The sequence below is a fragment of the Bos javanicus genome, chromosome 1, assembly GCF_032452875.1.
Source record: "Bos javanicus breed banteng chromosome 1, ARS-OSU_banteng_1.0, whole genome shotgun sequence".
Lineage (NCBI taxonomy): Eukaryota > Metazoa > Chordata > Mammalia > Artiodactyla > Bovidae > Bos > Bos javanicus.
Window position 1 is genome coordinate 124,903,221 of NC_083868.1, and position 22,827 is coordinate 124,926,047.

The 22,827-nt window shown below is 41.3% G+C and overlaps 1 protein-coding gene across 2 annotated transcripts in view; it reads left to right on the forward strand.

The window, feature by feature from the left end:
- The window catches only part of SLC9A9 (solute carrier family 9 member A9), a 669,138-nt gene that overhangs the window by 4,766 nt on the left and 641,545 nt on the right, over positions 1-22,827 (forward strand). For both annotated transcript variants that reach the window (XM_061419306.1, XM_061419316.1), the window contains exon 2: positions 16,474-16,676. In XM_061419306.1, coding sequence (XP_061275290.1) covers positions 16,474-16,676 — 203 coding nt within the window. The remainder of the gene's footprint in view (positions 1-16,473; positions 16,677-22,827) is intronic.

Below are 22,827 nucleotides of genomic sequence, written 5' to 3' on the forward strand. Positions count from 1 at the left end.
AACTTTTTCACTTTCCTCTTTCACTTTCATCAAGAAGCTGTTTAGTTCTTCACTTTCTGCCAAGAGGGTGGTGTCATCTGCATATCTGAGGTTATTGATATTTCTCTCGGCAATCTTGATCCCAGCTTATGCTTCATCCAGCTCCGTGTTTCTCATGATGTACTTTGCATATAGTTAAATAAGCAGGGTGACAATATACAGCCTTGACGTACTCTGCCAGGGTCCAGCCCCAGTGGATCCAAGGGTTTCGAAGGGGAGACGGCTTCGGCGATCAGGAAACAACAGCTTACTTAAATGTTAATTAAAGATATAAAGAGTGGTTAAATAAGGATAGCTCAGCGAGGAAATTCAGTGGAGAAAAGAGGCTGAATAATTCAGCCAGAAGGTGAGAGAAAGAACGACATGGGGAGACCAAGCTTCGGTGAACAAGGCCTGCACTTTATTTTTCAAAGTAGTTTTTATACCTTAAGTTATGCATAGAGGATAATGGGGGACGGGGTAGAGTCATGCAGTAAGCCAGGCTTTCTTCCTGCAAACTTATCGTATGCAAAAGATTAGGTGATTTGCATCATCTTCTGGCCTGGAGGCCTGTTAACATTTTAAGACCCTTTCTTCAGAAAACTTATTTTTCTCTAAAGGTGATTAGTCAGGCACCACCCTCCAAAAGCATTAAATAAAGTTGCATTCCTACAGAGCAAAGGTGTGGTGGGCTATAACAAGAAAAAGAATTAACTCAAGGATCCAAGGTTACAAACATTAAAGCTACTACTTACACCAATCATATTAATCAATACACTGCCAGGGACACAGCAGGTAAGGGATATGGAGACTTAGCAGTAAACATTGGCCCAAGAAGTGAAAAACTCTTCACCAATACAATTTCTAATCAATCTTTTAACTGCTCAAAGGAATCTGTATTTAGACAGTTTAGAACATCTCATGCCTCTCACAGTTGGGAGGCTCTGAGCTATCACCTGTGGCCGGAAAAACTATTCAGGCAGGCTAGAGGACTTCCAAAGGAGTTTGTAGGTTGAAACACTGTCACACCCAGGAACTTTATTAACTGGAACTGTAAGTTAACTCTTTTTGTCAGAGAGAGGTAGTGGGGGACAGCCCCCCGTAAAGTCAGAGGTGTAGGTGAGAGCACAAAGCAGAAAGTAGGCAGACTCTGGTTTTGGGGGTAGATGCTCGAGAATTTCCAGGGGGACTCCTGAGGCTCGATCTCGCCTTTGCGTGTGCTGAGCCTCCTTCCTCATGACCTTTGCCGGGGCGGAGCTCCTGCTCCCGGCAGTACTCCTTTTCCTATTTGGAACCAGTCTGCTGTTCCATGTCCAGTTCTAATTGTTCAAGGGTCCTGCTGCTGCTGCTGCTACTGCTAAGTCGCTTCAGTCGTGTCCAACTCTGTGTGACCCCATAGATGGCAGCCCACCAGGCTCTGCTGTCCCTGGGATTCTCCAGGCAAGAACACTGGAGTGGGTTGCCATTTCCTTCTCCAATGCATGAAAGTGAAAAGTGAAAGTGAAGTTGCTCAGTTGTGTCTGACTCTTATCGACTCCGTGGACTGCAGCCCACCAGGCTCCTCTGTCCATGGGATTTTCCAGGCAAGAGTACTGGAGTGGGGTGCCATTGCCTTCTCCGGTTCAAGGGTCCTAGGATGCTTTTAAAAATTAATGGTAACATTTTAACAATATTTTTGCTTCACTGATAACAGTGGTTGGTAATTGTGTCTCATGACATTCTACAATTCTCATTATTTCAAAATTGAAGGACTAAAATCCATAACTGATTTAACGTATAAACCGTGATGATATTCATTTAAATTGGACTAAAAGCTTAGAAGACTACTAATGGTCAAATATTGATTGGCAGCAGATGGTGCACTTAGCGCTGCTCACTTAGGGCCCTGTATCCCCTTCTCATTGTTCATAAAAGAAAAATTGCTTCTTGTTCTCTGATAGCATTAACAATTCCATTATACATCACTGGCAGCTCCCTTACTTTGTAGGACATTCCTAATGCCATGCATTTGAGGGGTGGGATCTGAACTTAGAAACAAAATAGTTTAAACCTCTTAGAATTCTGCCTTTGATTTCATGGCCTTACAATATAAGAAACAGTTTCTAAATGCACATGGAAATCTTGTTTAGTGGGCTGAAGGGAAAAATTAAGCTACAAAATTTAGATTTTGAATTCATTAAAGTATGTTAAACTATTGGGCTTCTCAGGTGGTTCAGTGGTAAAGAACCCACCTGTGAAACAAGAGACACAGGGCCCATCCCTGGGTTGGGAAGATCCCCTGGAGAGGGAAATGGCAGCCCACTCCAGTATTCTTGCCTGGAGAATCCCATGGACAGGGGAGCCTGGCAGGCTAAAATTCATGGGGTTGCAAAGAGTTGGACATGACCGAGTGACTAAACAACAGCAACATATTAAACTACTGACCTATGTTCCTCTAAAAAGATATTTACCAGTTTAATAGGTCCCATTGAGTTCACTCAACATCCTGTTTTTCAAGATTTAAAGAAAATATAGTTCATAGTCAATCACTAACCCTATCTTTCTTCAACAATCACAAGGCATTCATTTTACCCTGGCACTGCTTGGAGGCTCCTCAGGACAAGGCTGGGCTGTTGGACATGGTGTGGCTGTCCCCTACTGATCCATTTCACTCTGCTGCGGTCCAGCCCTGCCTCCATGACCTCCAGGCCCATAGGAGACGTTGACTGCCACTTTATACCCTTCTCCCTGCCTGGAAGCCCCGTCTGAGGCTTTTTCCTTATTCAAATGTGGCCTGCTTTATGGAGAAAGCGTTGGATGCTCTCTTGTGGATTTGAGTTTTAAATCCTTATGATTTTCCTTCTTTCTTTCTTTCTTTTTTTTCAGTAGCTAAATGCATTACTTTGGGCAAGTGACTTAATTTCTAGCCTTACTTTTCCCACCTATAAAATGAGGAGGAAGTGAAATAGATGATCACTAACCTTCCTTCCAGCTGCAAAAGTCCTTCAAAATTCAGGTCAAGGCTGACTTTTTCCATCAGGCATCTCAGTTATTCCAACCCAAATCAAGACCTTTCCTCCCAGAACCAGCCTATAGTGACATCCAGGTCCTTCTCCCAGGCAGAATTTTAGTTAGTGTTATATTGTCATTCTTAGTTCTTCCAATCCCTCTCTGATTTTGTATTGTGTGCTCAGTAAATCCTGTTGAATTCCTGTTAGAAAGTTAAAGAGAGAAAGTTATCCTGTCAGAACAGTGAGGGCTGGCTGTGGATTTGAGGGTCTGTGGATGCATGTCCTATGAAAGTCAGAGTGGCTCTGGTTTAATCTGAAAGGGTCTGCAGGAAAGGAAATTACGGTTAAGGGCCTAAGGAAGGAAACTTGCTTTCCCCTTTCATTTAAAAAAAAAAAAAAGGTTGGTTTTAAGGACGCCAGAGATCAGGGCAAGGTTTTCCATGCTGTTAAGTGTTAGCCAGAGAAAGTTTGAAAAAGTGGAAAAAATTGAAGGCAAATTGCTCTGTGTAGGTTTCTGAAAGTTGATTTTAAGAAAATAACCTCCTATGTATTCTGCTGTGCTCCTGAATCAGCAGGGAGCTACAGAGAAAGCTCTGAGAGCAAACTGTGTTGCCTCAAAGAATCTTGTCTCAGGTTCTACAGACTAATGGGAGATCACATCAAGAAAATGAATTTATGATTTGAACTGTTTATGGAGATATTATATGTAGTCTGAATTAAAATTATATGGTCAGCAAGTGGGGACATGAAGAACAAACATTTGTTAGGGTTTATTATAAAATCAGTCAGTTCAGTCACTCAGTTGTGTTCGACTCTTTGCGACCCCATGAACCACAGCACACCAGGCCTCCCTGTCCATCACCAACTCCCAGAGTCTACCCAAACCGATGTCCATTGAGTCGGTGATGCCATCCAACTATCTCATCCTCTGTTGTCCCCTTCTCCTGCCCTCAATCTTTCCCAGCATGAGGATCTTTTCAAATGAGTCAGCTCTTCACATCAGATGGCCAAAGTATTGGAGTTTCAGCTTCAGCATCAGTCCTTCCAATGAACACTCAGGACTGATCTCCTTTAGGATGAACTAGTTGGATCTCCTTGCAGTCCAAGGAGCATCAATTCTTCAGCGCTCAGCTTTCTTCACAGTCCAACTCTCACATCCATACATGACCACAGGAAAAATCATAGCCTTGACTAGATAGACCTTTGTTGATAAAGTAATGTCTCTGCTTTTTAATATGGTGTCTAGGTTGGTCATAACTTTCCTTCCAAGGAGTAAGCGTCTTTTAATTTCATGGCTACAATCACCATCTGCAGTGATTTTCGAGCCCAGAAAAATAAAGTCAGCCACTGTTTCTACTGTTTCCCCATCTATTTGCCAAGAAGTGATGGTACCAGATGCCATGATCTTAGTTTTCTGAATGTTGAGCTTTAAGCCAACTTTTTCACTCTCTGCTTTCACTTACTTCATCAAGAGGCGCTTTAGTTCCTCTTCACTTTCTGCCATAAGGGTGGTGTCATCTGCATATCTGAGGTTATTGATGTTTCTCCTGGCAGTCTTGATTCCAGCTTGTGCTTCTTTCAGCCCAGCATTTCTCATGATGTACTCTGCATAGAAGTTCAATAAGCAGGGTGACAATATACAGCCTTGGCGTACTCTGTTTCCTATTTGGAACCAGTCTGTTGTTCCATGTCCAGTTCTAACTGTTGCTTCCTGACCTGCATACAGGTTTCTGAAGAGGCAGGTCAGGTGGTCTGGTATTCCCATCTCTTTCAGAATTTTCCACAATTTATTGTGATCCACACAGTCAAAGGCTTTGGCATAGTCAATAAAGCAGAAATAGATGTTTTTCTGGAACTCTCTTGCTTTTTCAATAAATAACATATAATAAAAAACAATAAAACAAATGACAATAATAGCTACCACAAATGGCATTTGCTGTGGGAACTATGCTCTCATAAGTACTTATATATATATTAACTCATTTAACCCTCACAATCACCATTTTATAGATGGGGAAACTGAGGCACCCCAAATTAAATAACTTGCCTAATGTCACACATCTACTAGATGCCACAGCTGGGACTCAAGCCTTGGTAGTTTGGCTCCATGAGGCCACAGGGTATCACAAACATGGGTGTGTGTGTGTGTGTTACAGGGAAAGATATTACCATTTTTTTAAGTTACAGATGCTGAAACAAACATTCAGAGACATGCTGTGACTTGCTGGTAACCACCAGGGCTGAACTTCAAACCCAGGACCATAAAACCCATGTTCTTTTTCCTGAATCACACATTTAGTTCTAGGAAGATTGCTGTTATTCAGTTAAATGTCTACTCTGTGCCAGGTGATAGTTCCTTAGAAAGTTTATAGAAGTAAGACAGAGAATGAAAGATCTAACTTTATACTAAACCTCATTGCTAGTCATCACTGTATCCATGCCAAAATAGGCCTGAAGACCTTCAGTTTGTATGTTAGGAAACAGAAACTCAAAAAATTTACAACTATGGCCAAGGTTTCCCACAATAATTGGCATGAACACCATTTTTGGAAGCTAGTGCTCTCAAATTCTGGCCACAGTTGACTACTCATCGAAGTCTTCTGCTGATATTTAGCTCTCCCATGAAGTCAGGAGTGGGGAGAAGTAGGGGAAGGAAGGTATTAAGTTTTCTTTTTTACCTTGAGGCCTCAGAAACAGTATACTGTCCATAGCAAAAAGCCCAGGATGGAAAACAGATGATAAATCACTTCAGTCATGTCCAACTCTTTGTCACCCTATGAACTGTAGCCCACCAGGCTCCTCTGTCTGTGGGATTCTCCAGGCAAGAATACTGGAATGGGTTGCCGTGCCCTCCTTCAGGGGATCAGCCTGGGGATTTAACCCATGTCTCTTACTTCTCCTGCATTGGGAGTTGGGTTCTTTACTACTAGCATGGGAAAGACAGTGGGAGCAACATTGTGAAAGTGTGTTATGCCAAGTAGCTAGGTTGCAATGTCCCAGGGAGAGTGATAAGGCTGACCAAGAAACACTTGCTCCAGCATCAGGGTGGGTGGTGTTGCAAGTCCACAGTCATTCTGGTTTTAAATGCCTATCGTTGTTGGAATGGGTGGGGAAGATCCTGCAAATGCCTTATTTATGTGGAGTGGGCAAAGTAGGCTTTCATAATATGTTAGGTTAATTGAGTTAAATTTTTGGAAGAGATTGAAGATAAAATTGATTATACGTCTGGACTCTCCAAGCTTGATGAAACCTATGTGCATGAACCTGAGGTGACATGGATATTGATAGAGTTCTATGACTGTGATGTCAATCATACTGGTAGAAACTGTTGTCTTCCAGGATAGTACTTGTCACAATAGGGTCCCAGGACCAGCAGCATCAGCATTATCTGAAAACTCACTCGAAATGCTTATACGTGGGCCCCAGCCCAGACTTATTAGGTCAAAAATTTGGGGCAGAATCCAGCAAAGCAGTTTTTCAACAGACCTTCTAGAGGGTTCTGACGTGCCAAAGTACAACTACTTCATGTCACTCCTACTTTTGTTTCTTTTGTTTTCTTTTATATTTTTTTCTTTCTCACTTCATTACCCTATTGTGACAAAAAGGGGAGTTTGGGAGACAATCTCCATGTATTGGAGAGTCTGTTCCTCTTTCACTATCTATAATACTTCATGAAATTTCCACCTGTGGTCTGAGAAAAAAAAAAAGAGACTGTTTTTGTGTAAACATTATAAAGTAAGAAATTAATTTGTTTTAGTCAGTGTGTATCTAGTTTGATATCTCTATTTTCGTATTTCTTCTGTAAACTTGCAAAGCTGATTTCATGGAAGCATGTTAGCTCTGTATAAGCTGGTGTCTGAGATAGTTTCTAGAGAAAAGTTACCTATAGTGCTGTGTTAGGAATCCAGAGTGCTGTGAAATGTGTGTGTTGTGTGTTTGTGTGCTTGCATGTGTGTGTTTGTGTATGTTGTGTGCATGAGTGTGTTTGATATACACCAAGGAAGGAAGTGTGCGTTGAACAGCCTACCATGGTAGAAGAGCTCATGGTTGGGGTTCTGTCATTTCCCATATGACTCTAACCTGTGAGGAGACAGAACTTTGAATGGATGAGGCATCCCAAGGTGGAACAGCTTCATGGAGACCACTTTCCCACCTTGGGATATCATGGGATACTGTTGCTGGCAGATGCCCCAGACAGACTTGTTCTGAAATCCTATGGGATGCTTTTTCTCAACAAGTTGATAATGAGCCAGCACCAAGCAATAAATTATGTCCCTTTTAGCAGCACCCACACTTTCTTTTAGTCCTTTGAATTTAGGAGGTTGGTGGGAGGGCAGAGAGAGAACAAAAGCCCTAAATAACAGAATGCACTGTGTATTTTTACTTTTGGTCCTATCCCTGACTAATCTTAGTGTAAAATTAAACTGCTAGAGGAAAATGTTAGGGAATGCATTTAGCATTTGAAACTCAAACCCACATCATCTCTCTAAATCAGTGTTCTGACAAAGACTTTGATAAGATGGTAGAGGTGGATAAATACCAAATAAACAGTTAAAAACTGTGGAGATGCCAGGTAATGTCTAATATTTGTGAATCTCCACATTTGGATCCCTAGTTCATATATATTTGTTTTAATCTGAGTGACTAAAATAACATCTTACATTCCCTGCCTTAAAGAGTCTCCTGCTGTAAAAAGTCTTAAGATTGGTAAAGAACACTCTTTCTTCCTTGGGCTTTATTTTATTCCTGTCATCTTGAAATTCCTCTACTCAAATTCCTTTGCTAAATTCTTTTTCACATAAATATACACCAATTCTGATGGTAACTTTCTCTGCAGTTGCCCACTGTATCTCATTTCTCTTTTCTCTCTTCTGATAATTGTCTCCAAATGCTCTTTCCTCTGCTCCAAAACAGAGCAAATCTGCCTCCCCCAAAGCGGGTTACCCTGCCTTTCCTCAGGATCTTCTCGGGAACCATTTCTCCTTCTTGAACAGCCTCTGTTTCTCAGTTGTGCTGGGACCCTTGGCCTCACGTGCCTGAGTGGGCCACCCCAGTTGCTCCAGGGTCCTGATTAGGACCCTGCTCATTGATTTCCATGGGCTTCTCCCTAAAAAAGTCCACACCCTCTTCTCTACCTGGCAAACCCTATGCATCCTTAAGAACCTTTTCTGTAAGGCCTTCCTTAATGCTTTCGTGGGGCAGAGTTAGGGTTCCTGGGGACTTTTATATTCACTTAAAAATTATGTCTGTTAGCATGTATTCAGCTGTATAGTCACAGAAATCCTGACTCAAACACTCTTAAGCAGTGTGGTCATTTATTATCTTACATAGCTGAAGCCTAGAGGAGAGTAATCTTCAGGGCTGGTTGACTCAGCAGCCTGCTATTGTGTTCAAGGACCCCGGCTCTTTCCTTTACTCTGCTATTCCTGGTGCTGACTTCCATGTCAGAGTGAGGGTGAAGTGGACATGGCAGTTTCTACTGTCCTAACCAGGCCCAATAATAGTCTGAGGCAGAAGACAACTCATCTCTCTTCTGCCTCTCTCTTAGGATGACAAAGCTTTTCTAGGGAGCCTCCTAGCAAGCTTCCCTTCACATCTTACTGACTGAAATAGAGTCACATGCCTTCTAGTACCAGTGGCTCAGATGGACAAGTATCCTGCTGCAATGCAGGCGATCTCCAGGTTCAATCCCTGGGTCAGGAAGCTCCCCTAGAGAAGGAAATGGCTACCCACTCCAGTATTCTTGCCTGGAGAATCCCATGGACAGAGGAGCCGTGGGATTAGCTGAACAAATCAGGGTTTTATTGGGATAAAGGGGAGATGGACATAAGTTGTCAGTCAACAATATCTGATACCCTTATCAAGTTGAAATATTATATTATACACCTTAAGGATTCATCTTTTTTTGTAGGGGACAATAATTCATTTATCTAGATTATTCTTAGAAGCCACTCAGTGCATAGAGTGAAAGAAATATAAAACTTGATTCTTCTTCAGACTTCATGTATTAATTGCATTTTCTTTCAGTTCAGTTCAGTTCAGTCCCTCAGTTGTGTCCGACTCTTTGCAACCCCATGAATCACAGCACTCCAGGCCTCCCCGTCCATCACCAACTCCCAGAGTTCACTCAGACTCACGTCCATCGAGTCAGTGATGCCATCCAGCCGTCTCATCCTCTGTCGTCCCCTTCTTCTCCTGCCCCCAATCCCTCCCAGCATCAGAGTCTTTTCCAATGAGTCAGCTCTTCACATGAGGTGGCCAAAGTACTGGAGTTTCAGCTTTAGCATCATTCCTTCCAAAGAGATCCCAGGGCTGATCTCCTTCAGAATGGACTGGTTGGATCTCCTTGCAGTCCAAGGGACTCTCAAGAGTCTTCTCCAACACCACAGTTCAAAAGCATCAGTTCTTCGGCTCTCAGCTTTCTTCACAGTCCAACTCTCACATCCATACATGACCACTGGAAAAACCATAGCCTTGACTAGACGGACCTTTGTTGGCAAAGTAATGTCTCTGCTTTTGAATATGCTATCTAGGTTGGTCATAACTTTCCTTCCAAGGAGTAAGCGTCTTTTAATTTCATGGCTGCAGTCACCATCTGCAGTGATTTTGGAGCCTCAAAAAAGTCTGACACTGTTTCCACTGTTTCCCCATCTATTTGCCATGGCATCTCCCAGATGCCATGATCTTCGTTTTCTGAATGTTGAGTTTTAAGCCAATTTTTTCATTCTCCTCTTTCACCTTCATCAAGAGGCTTTTTAGTTCCTCTTCACTTTCTGCCATAAAGGTGGTGTCATCTGCATATCTGAGGTTATTGATATTTCTCCCGGCAATCTTGATTGCAGCTTGTGCTTCTTCCAGCCCAGCGTTTCTCATGATGTACTCTGCATATAAGTTAAATAAGCAGGGTGAAAATATACAGCCTTGACATACTCCTTTTCCTATTTGGAACCAGTCTGTTGTTCCATGTCCAGTTCTAACTGTTGCTTCCTGACCTGCATACAGATTTCTCAAGAGGCATGTCAGATAGTCATATTCCCATCTCTTTCAGAATTTTCCACAGTTTATTGTGATCCACACAGTCAAAGGCTTTGGCATAGTCAATAAAGCAGAAATAGATGTTTTTCTGGAACTCTCTTGCTTTTTCCATGATCCAGCAGAGTTGGCAATTTGATGTCTGGTTCCTCTGCCTTTTCTAAAACCAGCTTGAACATCTGGAAGTTCACGGTTCACGTATTGCTGAAGCCTGGCTTGGAGAATTTTGAGCATTACTTTACTAGCGTGTGAGATGAGTGCAATTGTGAGGTAGTTTGAGCATTCTTTGGCATTGCCTTTCTTTGGGATTGGAATGAAAACTGACCTTTTCCAGTCCTGTGGCCACTGCTGAGTTTTCCAAATTTGCTGGCATATTGAGTGCAGTACTTTCACAGCATCATCTTTCAGGATTTGAAATAGCTCAACTGGAATTCCATCACCTCCACTAGCTTTGTTTGTAGTGATGCTTTCTAAGACCCACTTGACTTCACATTCCAGGATGTCTGGCTCCAGGTGAGTGATCACACCATCGTGATTATCTGGGTCATAAAGATCTTTTTTGTATAGTTCTTCTGTGTATTCTTGCCATCTCTTCTTAATATCTTCTGCTTCTGTTAGGTCCATACCATTTCTGTCCTTTATTGAGCCCATCTTTGCATGAAATGTTCCCTTGGTATCTCTTAATTTTCTTGAAGAGATCTCTAGTCTTTCCCATTCTGTTGTTTTCCTCTATTTCTTTGCATTGATCGCTGAGGAAGGCTTTCTTATCTCTTCTTGCTATTCTTTGGAACTCTGCATTCAGATGCTTATATCTTTCCTTTCTCCTTTGCTTTTCACTTCTCTTCTTTTCACAGCTATTTGTAAGGCCTCCTCAGACAGCCATTTTGCTTTTTTGCATTTCTTTTCCATGGGGATAATCTTGATCCCTATCTCCTGTACAAAGTCATGCACCTCAGTCCGTAGTTCATCAGGCACTCTATCTATCAGATCTAGTCCCTTAAATCTATTTCTCACTTCCACTGTATAATCATAAGGGATTTGATTTAGGTCATACCTGAATGGTCTAGGCTCCTAAATTCTCTCCAGTATCTTGTGGCATTGAAATATACCTGTGTAGTCATCTGATTATCAGATGTATGTGTATAGTTGGGCTTGTTGCTTTATGTTACTCCAGAGAAGTACCACCCCTACAGAATAAGGATCTGACGGGAGCTTGCTGTGTGTGCCATGCGGGTGGCAGTGTGTGTGACAGTGTGTGAACACAACTGTTGGTCTGAACATAGCCAAAGAGGTTTCAACATGTGATGTTTTCAAAACCATTCTGTAATCCATTTTATTATATATAAATATAACCATTGTATGTCAAAGTAAATCCCCATCCATATTTCTCTTAGAAAACACCCTTTTAGGAGGACATTTCAGCGTCATGTAGAATGACTGTCAGTAAGATGCAGGGGAACTGGTTATGAAACGCAGGCTTAATATAAGAAGACACTTAGGAAACACCTGTTGTACCTTCTTCTTACCAGAAATTAGGATCACAGGACTGGGCAGAAGGTAGATTAAAGTATTTTAATATTGTATGATCAGAGCCATATTTTGTTCATTTTTATAACTCCTACAAGTCCTAGAACAATTCCTGTCATGTCTATAGCATAAAAGCAGAAGGAGGGAAGAAGGGAGGGTTTTTTTTTGTTTTTTCATATTTTCAATATGAAGAGTGGAGAGTCAGTTCGGAAAGATGAGGCTCACATTTCTAAATGCTTCTCATTTTGAGTGCTCATGAGGCTCTTTTTTGTCCTTCCCTCTTTTCTCCCACAAACATCACCATGTCCACTGTATGTCAGGCATCTGCTATGAGAATTATACCGCAAGCAAGCTCTGTAAGGATGGGAACATCACAGCATTTGGTGTGATGCTCCTCACATGTGACATTTTAAAATGCTGGTCCCTGACTGACTACATAAACTCAGAGGAGTTTTCTTCTTGAAATCTCCCTTTTCGTCTTGAATCCAAGGGAGTTTGTGAACTTGGAGAAAGTTGGGCTGTAACTGCCTAAAGTGTTTGGCATTTCAAGAGGGAAAAATAGAGATGAGAAATAGCACAGCTTCTGCCCTAAACTGTCTCCTTGTCTAGTGGTGACAAAGCCGAAGTCTGCATAGCAATGCTGAACAATTTATGTCTTTATATAACATTGGACCCAAAAGGGTGTGGTTCAAACTGTAAGTATTCAAAGATTAGGGAACTTAGTACAGGCCGCATCAGAGCCCAGGTCTCCCTGCTGGGACTTGGGATGTTCTTTGTTGGACTGTGAGTACTTTAGGGATGAGGACTGTTTGTCCAGCTCTGACTTGGGGGTTGTATGCTGCTGGAGCAACGCCAGGGCTCACTTGAGAACAGCTTCCCACCGCTGTCACTCTAGTTACCCAGAAGCTCAGACTTGTAGACCCAGGGGACACATTTGGACTAGAGTTTCTGCTTGAAGAAGGTAATGCCACCAGCCGGCCAGGTAACAGAGCTCAGCAAAGTGTCATACTTGGAGGATAAACCTGGGACCAAGGCTGTGTGCACATGTGTTGGTGATATTGTTTTGCTGGGAGAGGCTGCCTTCTTTTCTCCCTGGGCAGGTGGGGTCAGCTTCATGACTTACCAAAGAGACTGCTGGTTTGTGTCTATAAATCATGGTAGATAGTCTCCTCTTTCCTTCTTCAGCATACAAGTGGCTGATACTTTCTTTATCCTGTATCTTTGTGGGGGTGTAAAAACGATCCCTTTTCATTAGCATTTTCTTAGCAGTCCTTCTTTATCTGTCACCTACTCTAATACTGGGTAGGAGCGTGTTCACTCAAGACTCCACATTTGTGTCAAGATACAGCTAAAGCTGTGAGTGATTTAGCTAAAGCTAAAATTGTGAAGCTCTGTGAGTAAGTAGTCTGGCCTCCAACATTAAGGATTTTCTAGTTGCTGCTACTGCACACAGATGGGTGGATGTGTTTGTTAACCAAGTTCATAGGGAAGCTGCAGCTCCTCCACTGATCCTTATCCTAGGCTAAGATGACTCCTCTCAACCCTTGGGGTAGGGGAGAAGGAGGGCCAGGGTCTTTTGTCTAGTGTGTTAATTTGAGTCTTCCAAGAAGCAGATACTGGAAAGAGATTAGTTGTGCAAAAAATTTATTAGGGGACATTCTTTTGAGGAAAAATGGGGAGGGAGACTGAGGATGCTAGGCCAGCTGTCAGGCCTTGGTGCAGCCCCAACCAACTCCTGTGGAGAGAGGGAAGGACAGGAGGCTGGGGAGGAAAAGGTTTAAGCTGCAGTCCAGCTTTAAAAAAGGTTTGACAAGGCTGTTACACAGTCTTTGAGCCTGGGGCCTTCAGAGGCCTGCTTAGTGCCCCTGATGAGATCAGTCATTGGCTGATTTCTTAAGTGCCTCCAGTTGCCTCTTCTCAAAGGCTGGACCCAGGGATGGCACAGAGGGCCAGGCATGGCCATTTAGGTTTTGATTCACTTGTTTTTATGACAAATTCTTGTTTTCCCTGCTTAGGAAAGAATGATGGACACTTCATGTTTACTCCTGTTATTGTACCGAAAGCACATTGCAAAAATAAAACGACTCACCCTTTGGGAATTTCAGCCCTTATCAACAATATAGTTTCTCTCTATTCAGGTGCACATAGTACCTTGTTTCTCTTCTATATTTTCCACTAAGCAGAAAGCTTAAGAGGTCATAGTATCATGGTACTTGCCAAGTGACACTTAGAGAATAAATTCTCCCTGAGATTTCACTAGAGTGTTGGAAAAGTGATGTTCTCACACAGGCATCCTAAGCCATGCGCAGAGTATATGGTGTGTCTTCCCTCCTCTTTCCCGACTAGTTTTATTACAGTCATTTGACGCTGCACGTGAGGGCTGCTCACTGCTCTGTGATAGGTCAAGTGCTCATGGTGGTTACAAACCCATCACTTATTTTTTTCTTTCTGACAAAAGTTAGCATTAAATATTTCTCACTATTATGGGGGAGTGGACCAAATAGCGAAGCAGGAATAAGTAAGATAAAAATATTCTTGACAGAAATCTGCTTTCATTCTCACCTCTCACTCAAGTTTTCTGCTTTATCACCAGAGTGATGGCTCTTACATGAAAATGTGACTTTTACTGTCCTGCCTAAAATTTTACAACACTGTCATATTACCACTGGGTTAGAAGTAAGAACTCCTTAGCAGGACAGAGGAGCCTCTTTATAACCTGGCCCCTGTAGTCTAGTTTCTCTCTCTTTCTCTCTCTCTCCCTCTCTTCCACTTACTCTCTTCTTACAATCCACTGCTGATTTCCTAAATCCATCAGATTTCTCAAGTTCCTTTGTATTTATATGGTATAATGTTAGGTTGTCCTAGTGATCGTTAACACAGAAGCACTCACATTTCAGTGAGTGCACAAGAGAAGTTCACCTTTCACTCACATAATGGTCCAGTGCAGGTTTTCCTGGTTTGTGGATGGCTTTCCCCCACCTGGTGTCTCAGGGACTCAGGCTTCTTCAGTGTCGTGACTCTGTCTACCTACAGTATTGTTTTCCCCCCTCCATGTCCATCTGATAGATGGCGAAAGAGAAGGGAGAAAGCACACCTACTTCTTCAACACTTCTGTGGCACACATCACTTTTTCTTATAATCCATCGGTGAGAACCCATCCAAACTCGAGACAGCCAGAAACACAGTCTCTGGGTAAGCAGCCACTCCCTGACAACTATTCCACGTGCTGGTGAATCAAAATCCTGGGGAACATTTAGTTGTCTCTGCTGTTACTCACGTGCTGCTACCAACATGTGCAGCCTGGATCCCAACTCATTCCCTGATTCAGCTCATCTGGACAAATCTTATGTGACCTTTTAAGATTCATCTAAAGCTTTGCAGCATTCAAAGGGCTTTGGAGTGTCTCCTCTCTGTACTCATATAGCACAGAATCCTTACCAGCTGTCATAGCGCATGTCATGTTGTATTATAATTGTTTGCTTATGGATCTTCATTTCACAAACTTCAGCTCCTGTAGGACTGGGAACTGTATCTTTATTTTAAATCTATAAATGTCTGGCACAAAATATGCACCCAAATATCCACATTCATTTATTTAATGTGTTATTAAATAAATGAAAGGCTCATTTATTTAATGTGTTATTAAATAAATGAAAGGCAATTAGATGACTTGATTCAGAGAAGAATGGCAAAACCCCCAGCATTTGATTTTTTTTAAAGAGTAAACTGTGGATTTATCCTAAAACAAATACATCAGTTCTAATTTTAAACTGAGGAATGTGTACACTTCTAAAGTTTCTTTGCTTTTTTTGTTAATAAATCCATAATATTAAGAGAATTCACATTTATCAGATTACCGTGAGCATCCAAACAGTTTATAAACTTAAAAGCCAAAGATTGTCACTTGAGTCCGACACTTTGCTAAAGGAATATTGTGTCATTAAAATGTGTTTGGCTGCAGGTAAGGATAAACTTGACTTTAAATAGTTTGAAAAAAATTAGGAAATGTGTTATGTCACATAATAAGAAGTCTAGAGTTAGGGTAGGGCTTCCCAAGTGGCACAAGGGGAAGGAATCCTCCAGCCAATGCAGGAGACACGGGTTCAATCCCTGGGTGGGAAAGATCCCCTGGAGTAGGAAATGGCCTGGAAAATCCCATGAACAGAGGAGCGTGGTGAGCTACAGTCCATGGGGTCGCAAAGAGTTGGACATGGCTGAGCGCCTGAACACACACTCAGATTAGGCTCCGGGGTAGGTTGATCCAGGGCTCAGTGAAGTTACTCAGGACCTAGATTCTGTCTATATCTCAGTCCCACCATCCTGAGTGTTCTGACTCTGTCCATGGACTGTATCCCCTTAAGGTGACAAGATACCTGCCAGCAAAATGTGGAGAAATGTATTGCCTTGATCATGTCCTGAGGGCGAGAGAGAATAAGAAGACTTGTCCCCTAACCGTAGTACATACGTGCTGCCTACTAGGCTGATGGGGCTCTCTCAGATATGTGCTCATCTGTGGACCAGAAACTTTCTCCAGGGGAATTCCATCTCCTGACTGATGAGATTACTCAGTATCTGTCACAGAGCCAAGGTTTTCTTGAAGCAATTGGATGGAAAAAAAGAGGTGGGTAGCTCTTCTCTCCAAAATCTGTGGGTCCATTAGGAAGAAAAAAAGGAGAGGTACTAAGTGTCCACTGCAAATACTGTAAGAATACAATCTTATCGACTCACAAAGAGTCAGACATGACTTAGTGACTGAACAACAAAAATCTAGTGGATTGGTGCCAATGGAAGGGTAAACAATTTTCTAAGCCAGGTAATGATCCTTCCAAATCGTATATTTGAAAACATGGAGTAATAAACATTTTAGATTATGTTCTCCAGTACAGTTATTTATTCTTTATTTTAGGCCTCGTAATGGGATTAATTTTACGATATGCTACAGCACCAACTGATATTGAAAGTGGAACTGTATATGATTGTGGAAAACTGGTCTTCAGCCCATCAACTCTTCTGATTAATATCACTGATCAAGTTTATGAATATAAATACAAGAGAGAAATAAGCCAACACAACATCAATCCTCACCAAGGCAATGCTATACTTGAAAAGGTAAGGACCCCTTCTATCTGGTCACATATTTTTGCTTCCCAGTGTAAATAATTGTGTCATATATAAGCCACCATAGAGAGTGCATTCACACACATACATATGCCCCCTTAAACACCATACTCATGGGGCAATTTCATTTACTAAGTGGTTAATGTCTTGATATGCTCTTATTGTAAGCTCGGTTGTCTGTATGTTTCTTCTAGAAGTTGAGAAAGAGTGCTTCTTATTATAACTGTTTTGCAAACCACAGTTATATTAGGGAAAAAGATAACAATAATAATTCAGCTGACTCTACCTTTAATGATACTTGATTCAAGTTTTCACACGTGTGTTTTAAGTGTCACTGCATATATATATATTGTGGTTGTTGTATATGTTACCAGCTGGCTACGAAGTTTAAATCTCCCTTAAGCCAAAGGGAAAATGAAGGAGAACGAAGACATTTGCACTTGCAAACCTTGATCTAGAATCTGACTTTTAGCTGCCAACATAAAACACTGGCCCCTTGGCTGTTTATAAATGCACTGACACACAGTCGCTCTCAAAAGATCTTGACTCCATCTGTCTAGTTAGAGAATCTTAGATTGAAAAAAGAAAAATCGTGAAGTTATTCACCTTCTAAAAATGGTTTTATTATTGCAAATGTGTTAACCGCTTCAGTTATTTTGGAAGAGAAAATTTCTTTTGCTCTCAGGACTCTGGGTTAGAAAACAAGTGAGGTGACCTTTCTGCTGCCTTGAGTGTGGCTCAGTCTTTGTAATAAAGTGAATTTGTGTTTAATAACACAAGTGCATGCTAAGAATCAGGATCTCGCATGACTTATTCTAGCTCCTTTTGTCAGAGCTGAGTACTTCCTTGAAATTATGGAAGTGCATTTTATCACTTTTATTCCATACAGATTTAATTTTCTTTTAAAATACACTTTTTTTCCCCTCTCCATTTTGAGAGATCTGGGGCGGGAGGGGAGATACATGACCTGCCATTTTTCCTCATTCAAGAGGAGTAATCTTTAGTATTTTTTTCACACTATCTCCCAACTAGCAAATTTCTAGATTAACTTCCTCCTAGCACATGGAAGGGCTCTGGAAAGTCAAACTGATTATAATACTAACCTAAATCATGCTTAGGGAAGTGAAGCACAAGAAAAAAAATTAAATAATGTTTCTGAAGTAAGCAGGAGCAACTTCTAGATCTTTGACTTTCTTGAGTGATCTCTTCTGTGAGATTCTTTCTATTCCCGTGAACAGTGGAAAATAATCTATCTTGAAATAAATAATTTTTTAAAGTGACCTTGTTAGCAGCATAGGATTTAAACAGCCTTGTCTGTTTTAATTTTCTTAGTACCAGAATTTAACTTATTTCCCTTCTCACTCTCTTATCTGGTTTTTATCTGCATTTCTAAGCAGCACTACTTCTTCAAACAGGTTTGAGTCCCATCCCCCACAAAGGTGCTGATAATTATCTCTGTCATTATAGCAATTTGTTTTATAACAGGACTGCCAACAAGCACCTGTTCAGAAATTCTGTTATGGTGTTACTGACATATTGATTTTTATCAACAGCCAATTACAGTGTTTGCTTTTAAAAAATTAAGGCAAGAGATGGAGAAAAATATGGAGCCTTCTTGGTTTTTCCTCTTGGTTGGATTTTGAGTTCTCACATGAAATGTTGAGTTGACTTTGAATGGTTCAAGTATTTTATAGACTAACTTCTAAAGCATGTGACTTATTGAATCACAATTAGCATTTTTTCCTCTGGGCATTCCAGGCTGGCCATGGGGCAGCTCAGTACCCAGGCTAAATCCCCAAGTCCCTTGCTGGTGGAATAAGGAGCATCTACTGATACACTTACCTTATTAGACAACTTTAAGTAGAAACGATGTTTTTAATAAATAACCAGAGTATATTTTAACATACATTTGTTGCTTATGTGCTAATGTTGGGGGACCCTACTTAGTCTGTGAAAATGAAATGCTCATAGTCTGTCTTCCTTACTGAGAATTCTCCACTGCATGCAGTTATTCATATGAATCAAGCAATTGCTCAGTCTATGTCAGATGCAAAAGAATTCCAAACTGAGTCCAGTTTTTGAAAGGTTTAACATGGAGTTACAGAGGTAACATGGAATAATGGGGAAGAAATTCAGGACCAGAAAGACCTGTCATCTATCTTTAGTAAGTTCTTTGAACTTCCTAAGCTCCAACTTTCTTATTTGTAAGGTGGGTAGATTAGAACGGTTTTGTAGGTTGTTTCAATGTTTAAGTGAGATGATGTATAGAAAGTGCCTGACTGCCATAGGCCTTTTATGCTGCATGGCCCTCACTCCTTGTTACTGTTTCCACTGCCACTTCTAATACCACCGCCGATACCATCGCCACTGCATGACTTTTAAGACCACTTAAGTGCTACCATTGCTACTTCTAGATAATATTGGAATGCTTAATGTATTCCAGGGATGAATGGAATATATGTTTTTTTCCTCATTTATTTAATATCTTTGGGGGAGATAAGACCAACATATAATATATGTTAGCATATGATTCAGTTCTAAATTATATAGACTGTGAGTTTTCTTAAAACTTTACAGATTAGTTGTCATAGATATTTGAGCTTGTTAGGGAGGCTTCCTGGAGGAGGTGGCACTTGAGAGGGCTTTCAAAGGTGGGTGTGTCTTGGATAGGCAGCAGGATTGAGTTCAGAAAGATCTGGGCAGGATTGGAGGATGAGGCTGCACGAAGTGGTTAACTAGGTGGGAAGGGAAGAGGGCCTCGTGGATTCTTTGGGTCAATAGAATCTGCTTGATTTATAGGAAGAGTGTGAAGAGAAGAATCTAAGGTTCCAGGGTTTCAAGCCTGGCTGGGAGAATATGAGGGTCCCAGGATAGTGGGAAGGGAGAGAAAGATTTGTGGAAAAGGATGGGTGAAAATGACCTGTGGATCTGCAATTAGAGAGAGATCATCTAATTCAGAGCAAGAAAAAGACCTGATTTCATGATGTTGAACTCCGTCATTTAATAGATGAGTAAACGAACTTGAGCACTAAAATTGATTTAGTGCTTTACTCGGTGATTTTCAAATTTGTCTGAAATTTGGAATCACTTGAAGCTTCAAAAAATTCCGACACTTGTATTCTGTCCCTGGGTTGGCGATTTTACTGGTTTGGGGTGTAGCCTGAGCACTGGAAATTTTGGAAGATCGCCAGATGAGTCTAACGCACAGGCAAGTTCTGGAGCCACTTATTTAGGTCCTATGTTATGTTTGGGTGAATATAGTGAGGAAATAAATGCCGTGTTTCTGCTTCTTCTCACTTCTACTGCTGCAGATCTAACAGCCCGCTTTACACACAAAGCACTTTTCTCACTTCAGGACCTCTACACATGTTGTTCTTAGCATATGTTGTTTAAATTGGTCTTATTTCTGCTCTTTGGATGTCAGAGCAATGACAGGAATACTTCCTATTCCTGGAATCTTGAAATACCATCTATTCAGAGAGGGCTTGTCCTGTGATTTTCTCACATTGCATCCCCTCTCTCTCTTTTGCCCTCTCTCTTGTTTCAAAGTACTTTTAGCACCATCTGAAATTTTACATGTATTTTCTTGCTTATTAATTATAATTCTTACATCATCTGATGTCCACTAGATGGTATACTTCACAAAGCAGGGTCCATGCCTTTTTTTATTGACCAATGTGTCCCCAAAGCCTACCATAAAGCCCAGTGCATACTGCTGCTAAATAAATAGTTTGTGAATGAATGAATGAATGACGGAGGAATCTGAGTGCTTGGTAGAGTATATGCTGCTGCTAAGTCACTTCAGTCATATCCGACTCTGTGCGACCCCATACACGGCAGCCCACCAGGCTCCCCCGTCCCTGGGATTCTCCAGGCAACAACACTGGAGTGGGTTGCCATTTCCTTCTCCAATGCATGAAAGTGAAAAGTGAAAAGTGAAAGTGAAGTCGCTCAGTCGTATCCAACTCTTAGCGACCCCATTGACTACAGCCTACCAGGCTCCTCCGTCCATAGGATTTTCCAGGCAAGAGTACTGGAGTGGGGTGCCATTGCCTTCTCCAGGTAGAGTATATACAGCTGGAAAAATTGAAAGATATTATCTTGGAGTTGGTAGGAGAATGTCCTAGACACTTAGTGGTTGAAGAGACTAAGATATTATATAATCTTAGTTGTGTTCATTGCAGCCATGAAATTAAAAGACACTTACTCCTTGGAAGGAAAGTTATGACCAACCTAGATAGCATATTCAAAAGCAGAGACATTACTTTGCCAACAAAGGTCCATCTAGTCAAGGCTATGGTTTTTCCAGTGGTCATGTATGGATGTGAGAGTTGGACTGTGAAGAAAGCTGAGCGCTGAAGAATTGATGCTTTTGAACTATGGTGTTGGAGAAGACTCTTGAGAGTCCCTTGGACTGCAAGGAGATCCAACCAGTCCATTCTAAAGGAGATCAGTCCTGGGTGTTCTTTGAAAAGACTGATGCTAAAGCTGAAACTCCAATACTTTGGCCACCTCATGCGAAGAGTTGACTAATTGGAAAAGACTCTGATGCTGGGAGGGATTGGGGGCAGGAGGAGAAGGGGACAACAGAGGATGAGATGGCTGGATGGTGTCACCGACTCGATGGACATGAGTTTGAGTGGACTCCAGGAGTTGGTGATGGACAGGGAGGCCTGGCGTGCTGCAATTCATGGGGTCACAAAGAGTCGTGTCTGACTGAGTGACTGAACTTAACTGAGTTGTGTTCATATAGATATAAATTCACATACAGAGAAATTACATGGTGGGCCCAGGGTCCCAGTAATTGTATTACTGGTCAGAGGCAGAACTGAGGCCCATAGCACTTTACTCTGAGTACTGAGTAGTTTATCAAATTGCATACCACTGGACAAGCTCCGGAGTGGCCTTGTGGACAGAGAAGGGCTGAGGCCTGAACAATCTGACACTGAGATGTGTGGGGGGAGATGAGGACCAGTACTAGAAAGGGAAGATTTACAGAATTGCAGAAACAGGCCTAGCACAAGGGTGTCACGGAAGCCACTGGTGTGGCTGCACTGGGTCCTTTTCTTTGTGGTGCAGATTAAAGGGAGTACTTGGCCTTTGTCTCTAAAAGTTACAGGATGAGGAAGTAAGTTTTACTCTCAAGATGCAGTTTAGGGGCTTGGATGAAATTTCTGACTTCAGGATTTGAAGAGGCTGGAATAAATTCTTGAGCTATATAATCATCTCTTGGAATACCAATAAAAGCACATGTATTTCTGGGATGGTTAGGCCTTGACGTGCTTGGAAACAGCACTGGGCTTGATGGCTCCCTGGGTTTCTTCCAATAATATGGTATAAAACTGGAAAATAGGAGAGCTGTTGGCATCTATATAAGCAGCAGTGTACTGTGCTTTCATACCACATTGTAAACATATAAAATTTTTAAGAATTACCATATGCCAAGCTTCTTTTGTTCATGCTCAATACAGATAAAAGTGTAGAGAAGAAAAAATATTTTCACTTAAAGATGTGTGAAAACAGTATTTTTCTATATATTACGAGCAGCTGATGATCTCAAAACAATCTTCTGAGAGACTAAAACTAGAATTATGTTGATTTATATCTATTCAGTTGACATTTCCAGAACTGTTTGTCAAATTGTTCTGTGGATCCACTATATCCTTTAGTAATTTTAATTGAGTAGGGCCTATATTCTATTATATAATATCTTTACAGACATTAATTTGTTACAAAATATTTAGGAATACAAAAATGTCTACTAAGTATTTTCTGAATTTAACATCAATAGGAAGTTAAAACTTGTTTTTGAAAAAAGATCTGTCTTTCATTCCTTCAAAACAAATGAACTGATTTCCATCAGTTTTGATTCTAAATAGGAATGATCTCAAGGAGTTTATTAGTAAATCTGGGGGAAATGCAGCATATGAATAAGTGAATACATATACCACAAGACAGCTATCAAAGCAGTGGGTCAAATACCATAGACGTTCAGAGGGGGTGACGTTATTTCTTGTTAGGGTGATAGGCTAAGCACCGAAGAATTTATACTTTTGAACTGTGGTGTTGAAGAAGACTCTTGAGAGTCCCTTGGACAGCAAGGAGATCAACCCAGTCAATCCTAAAGGAAATTAACCCTGAA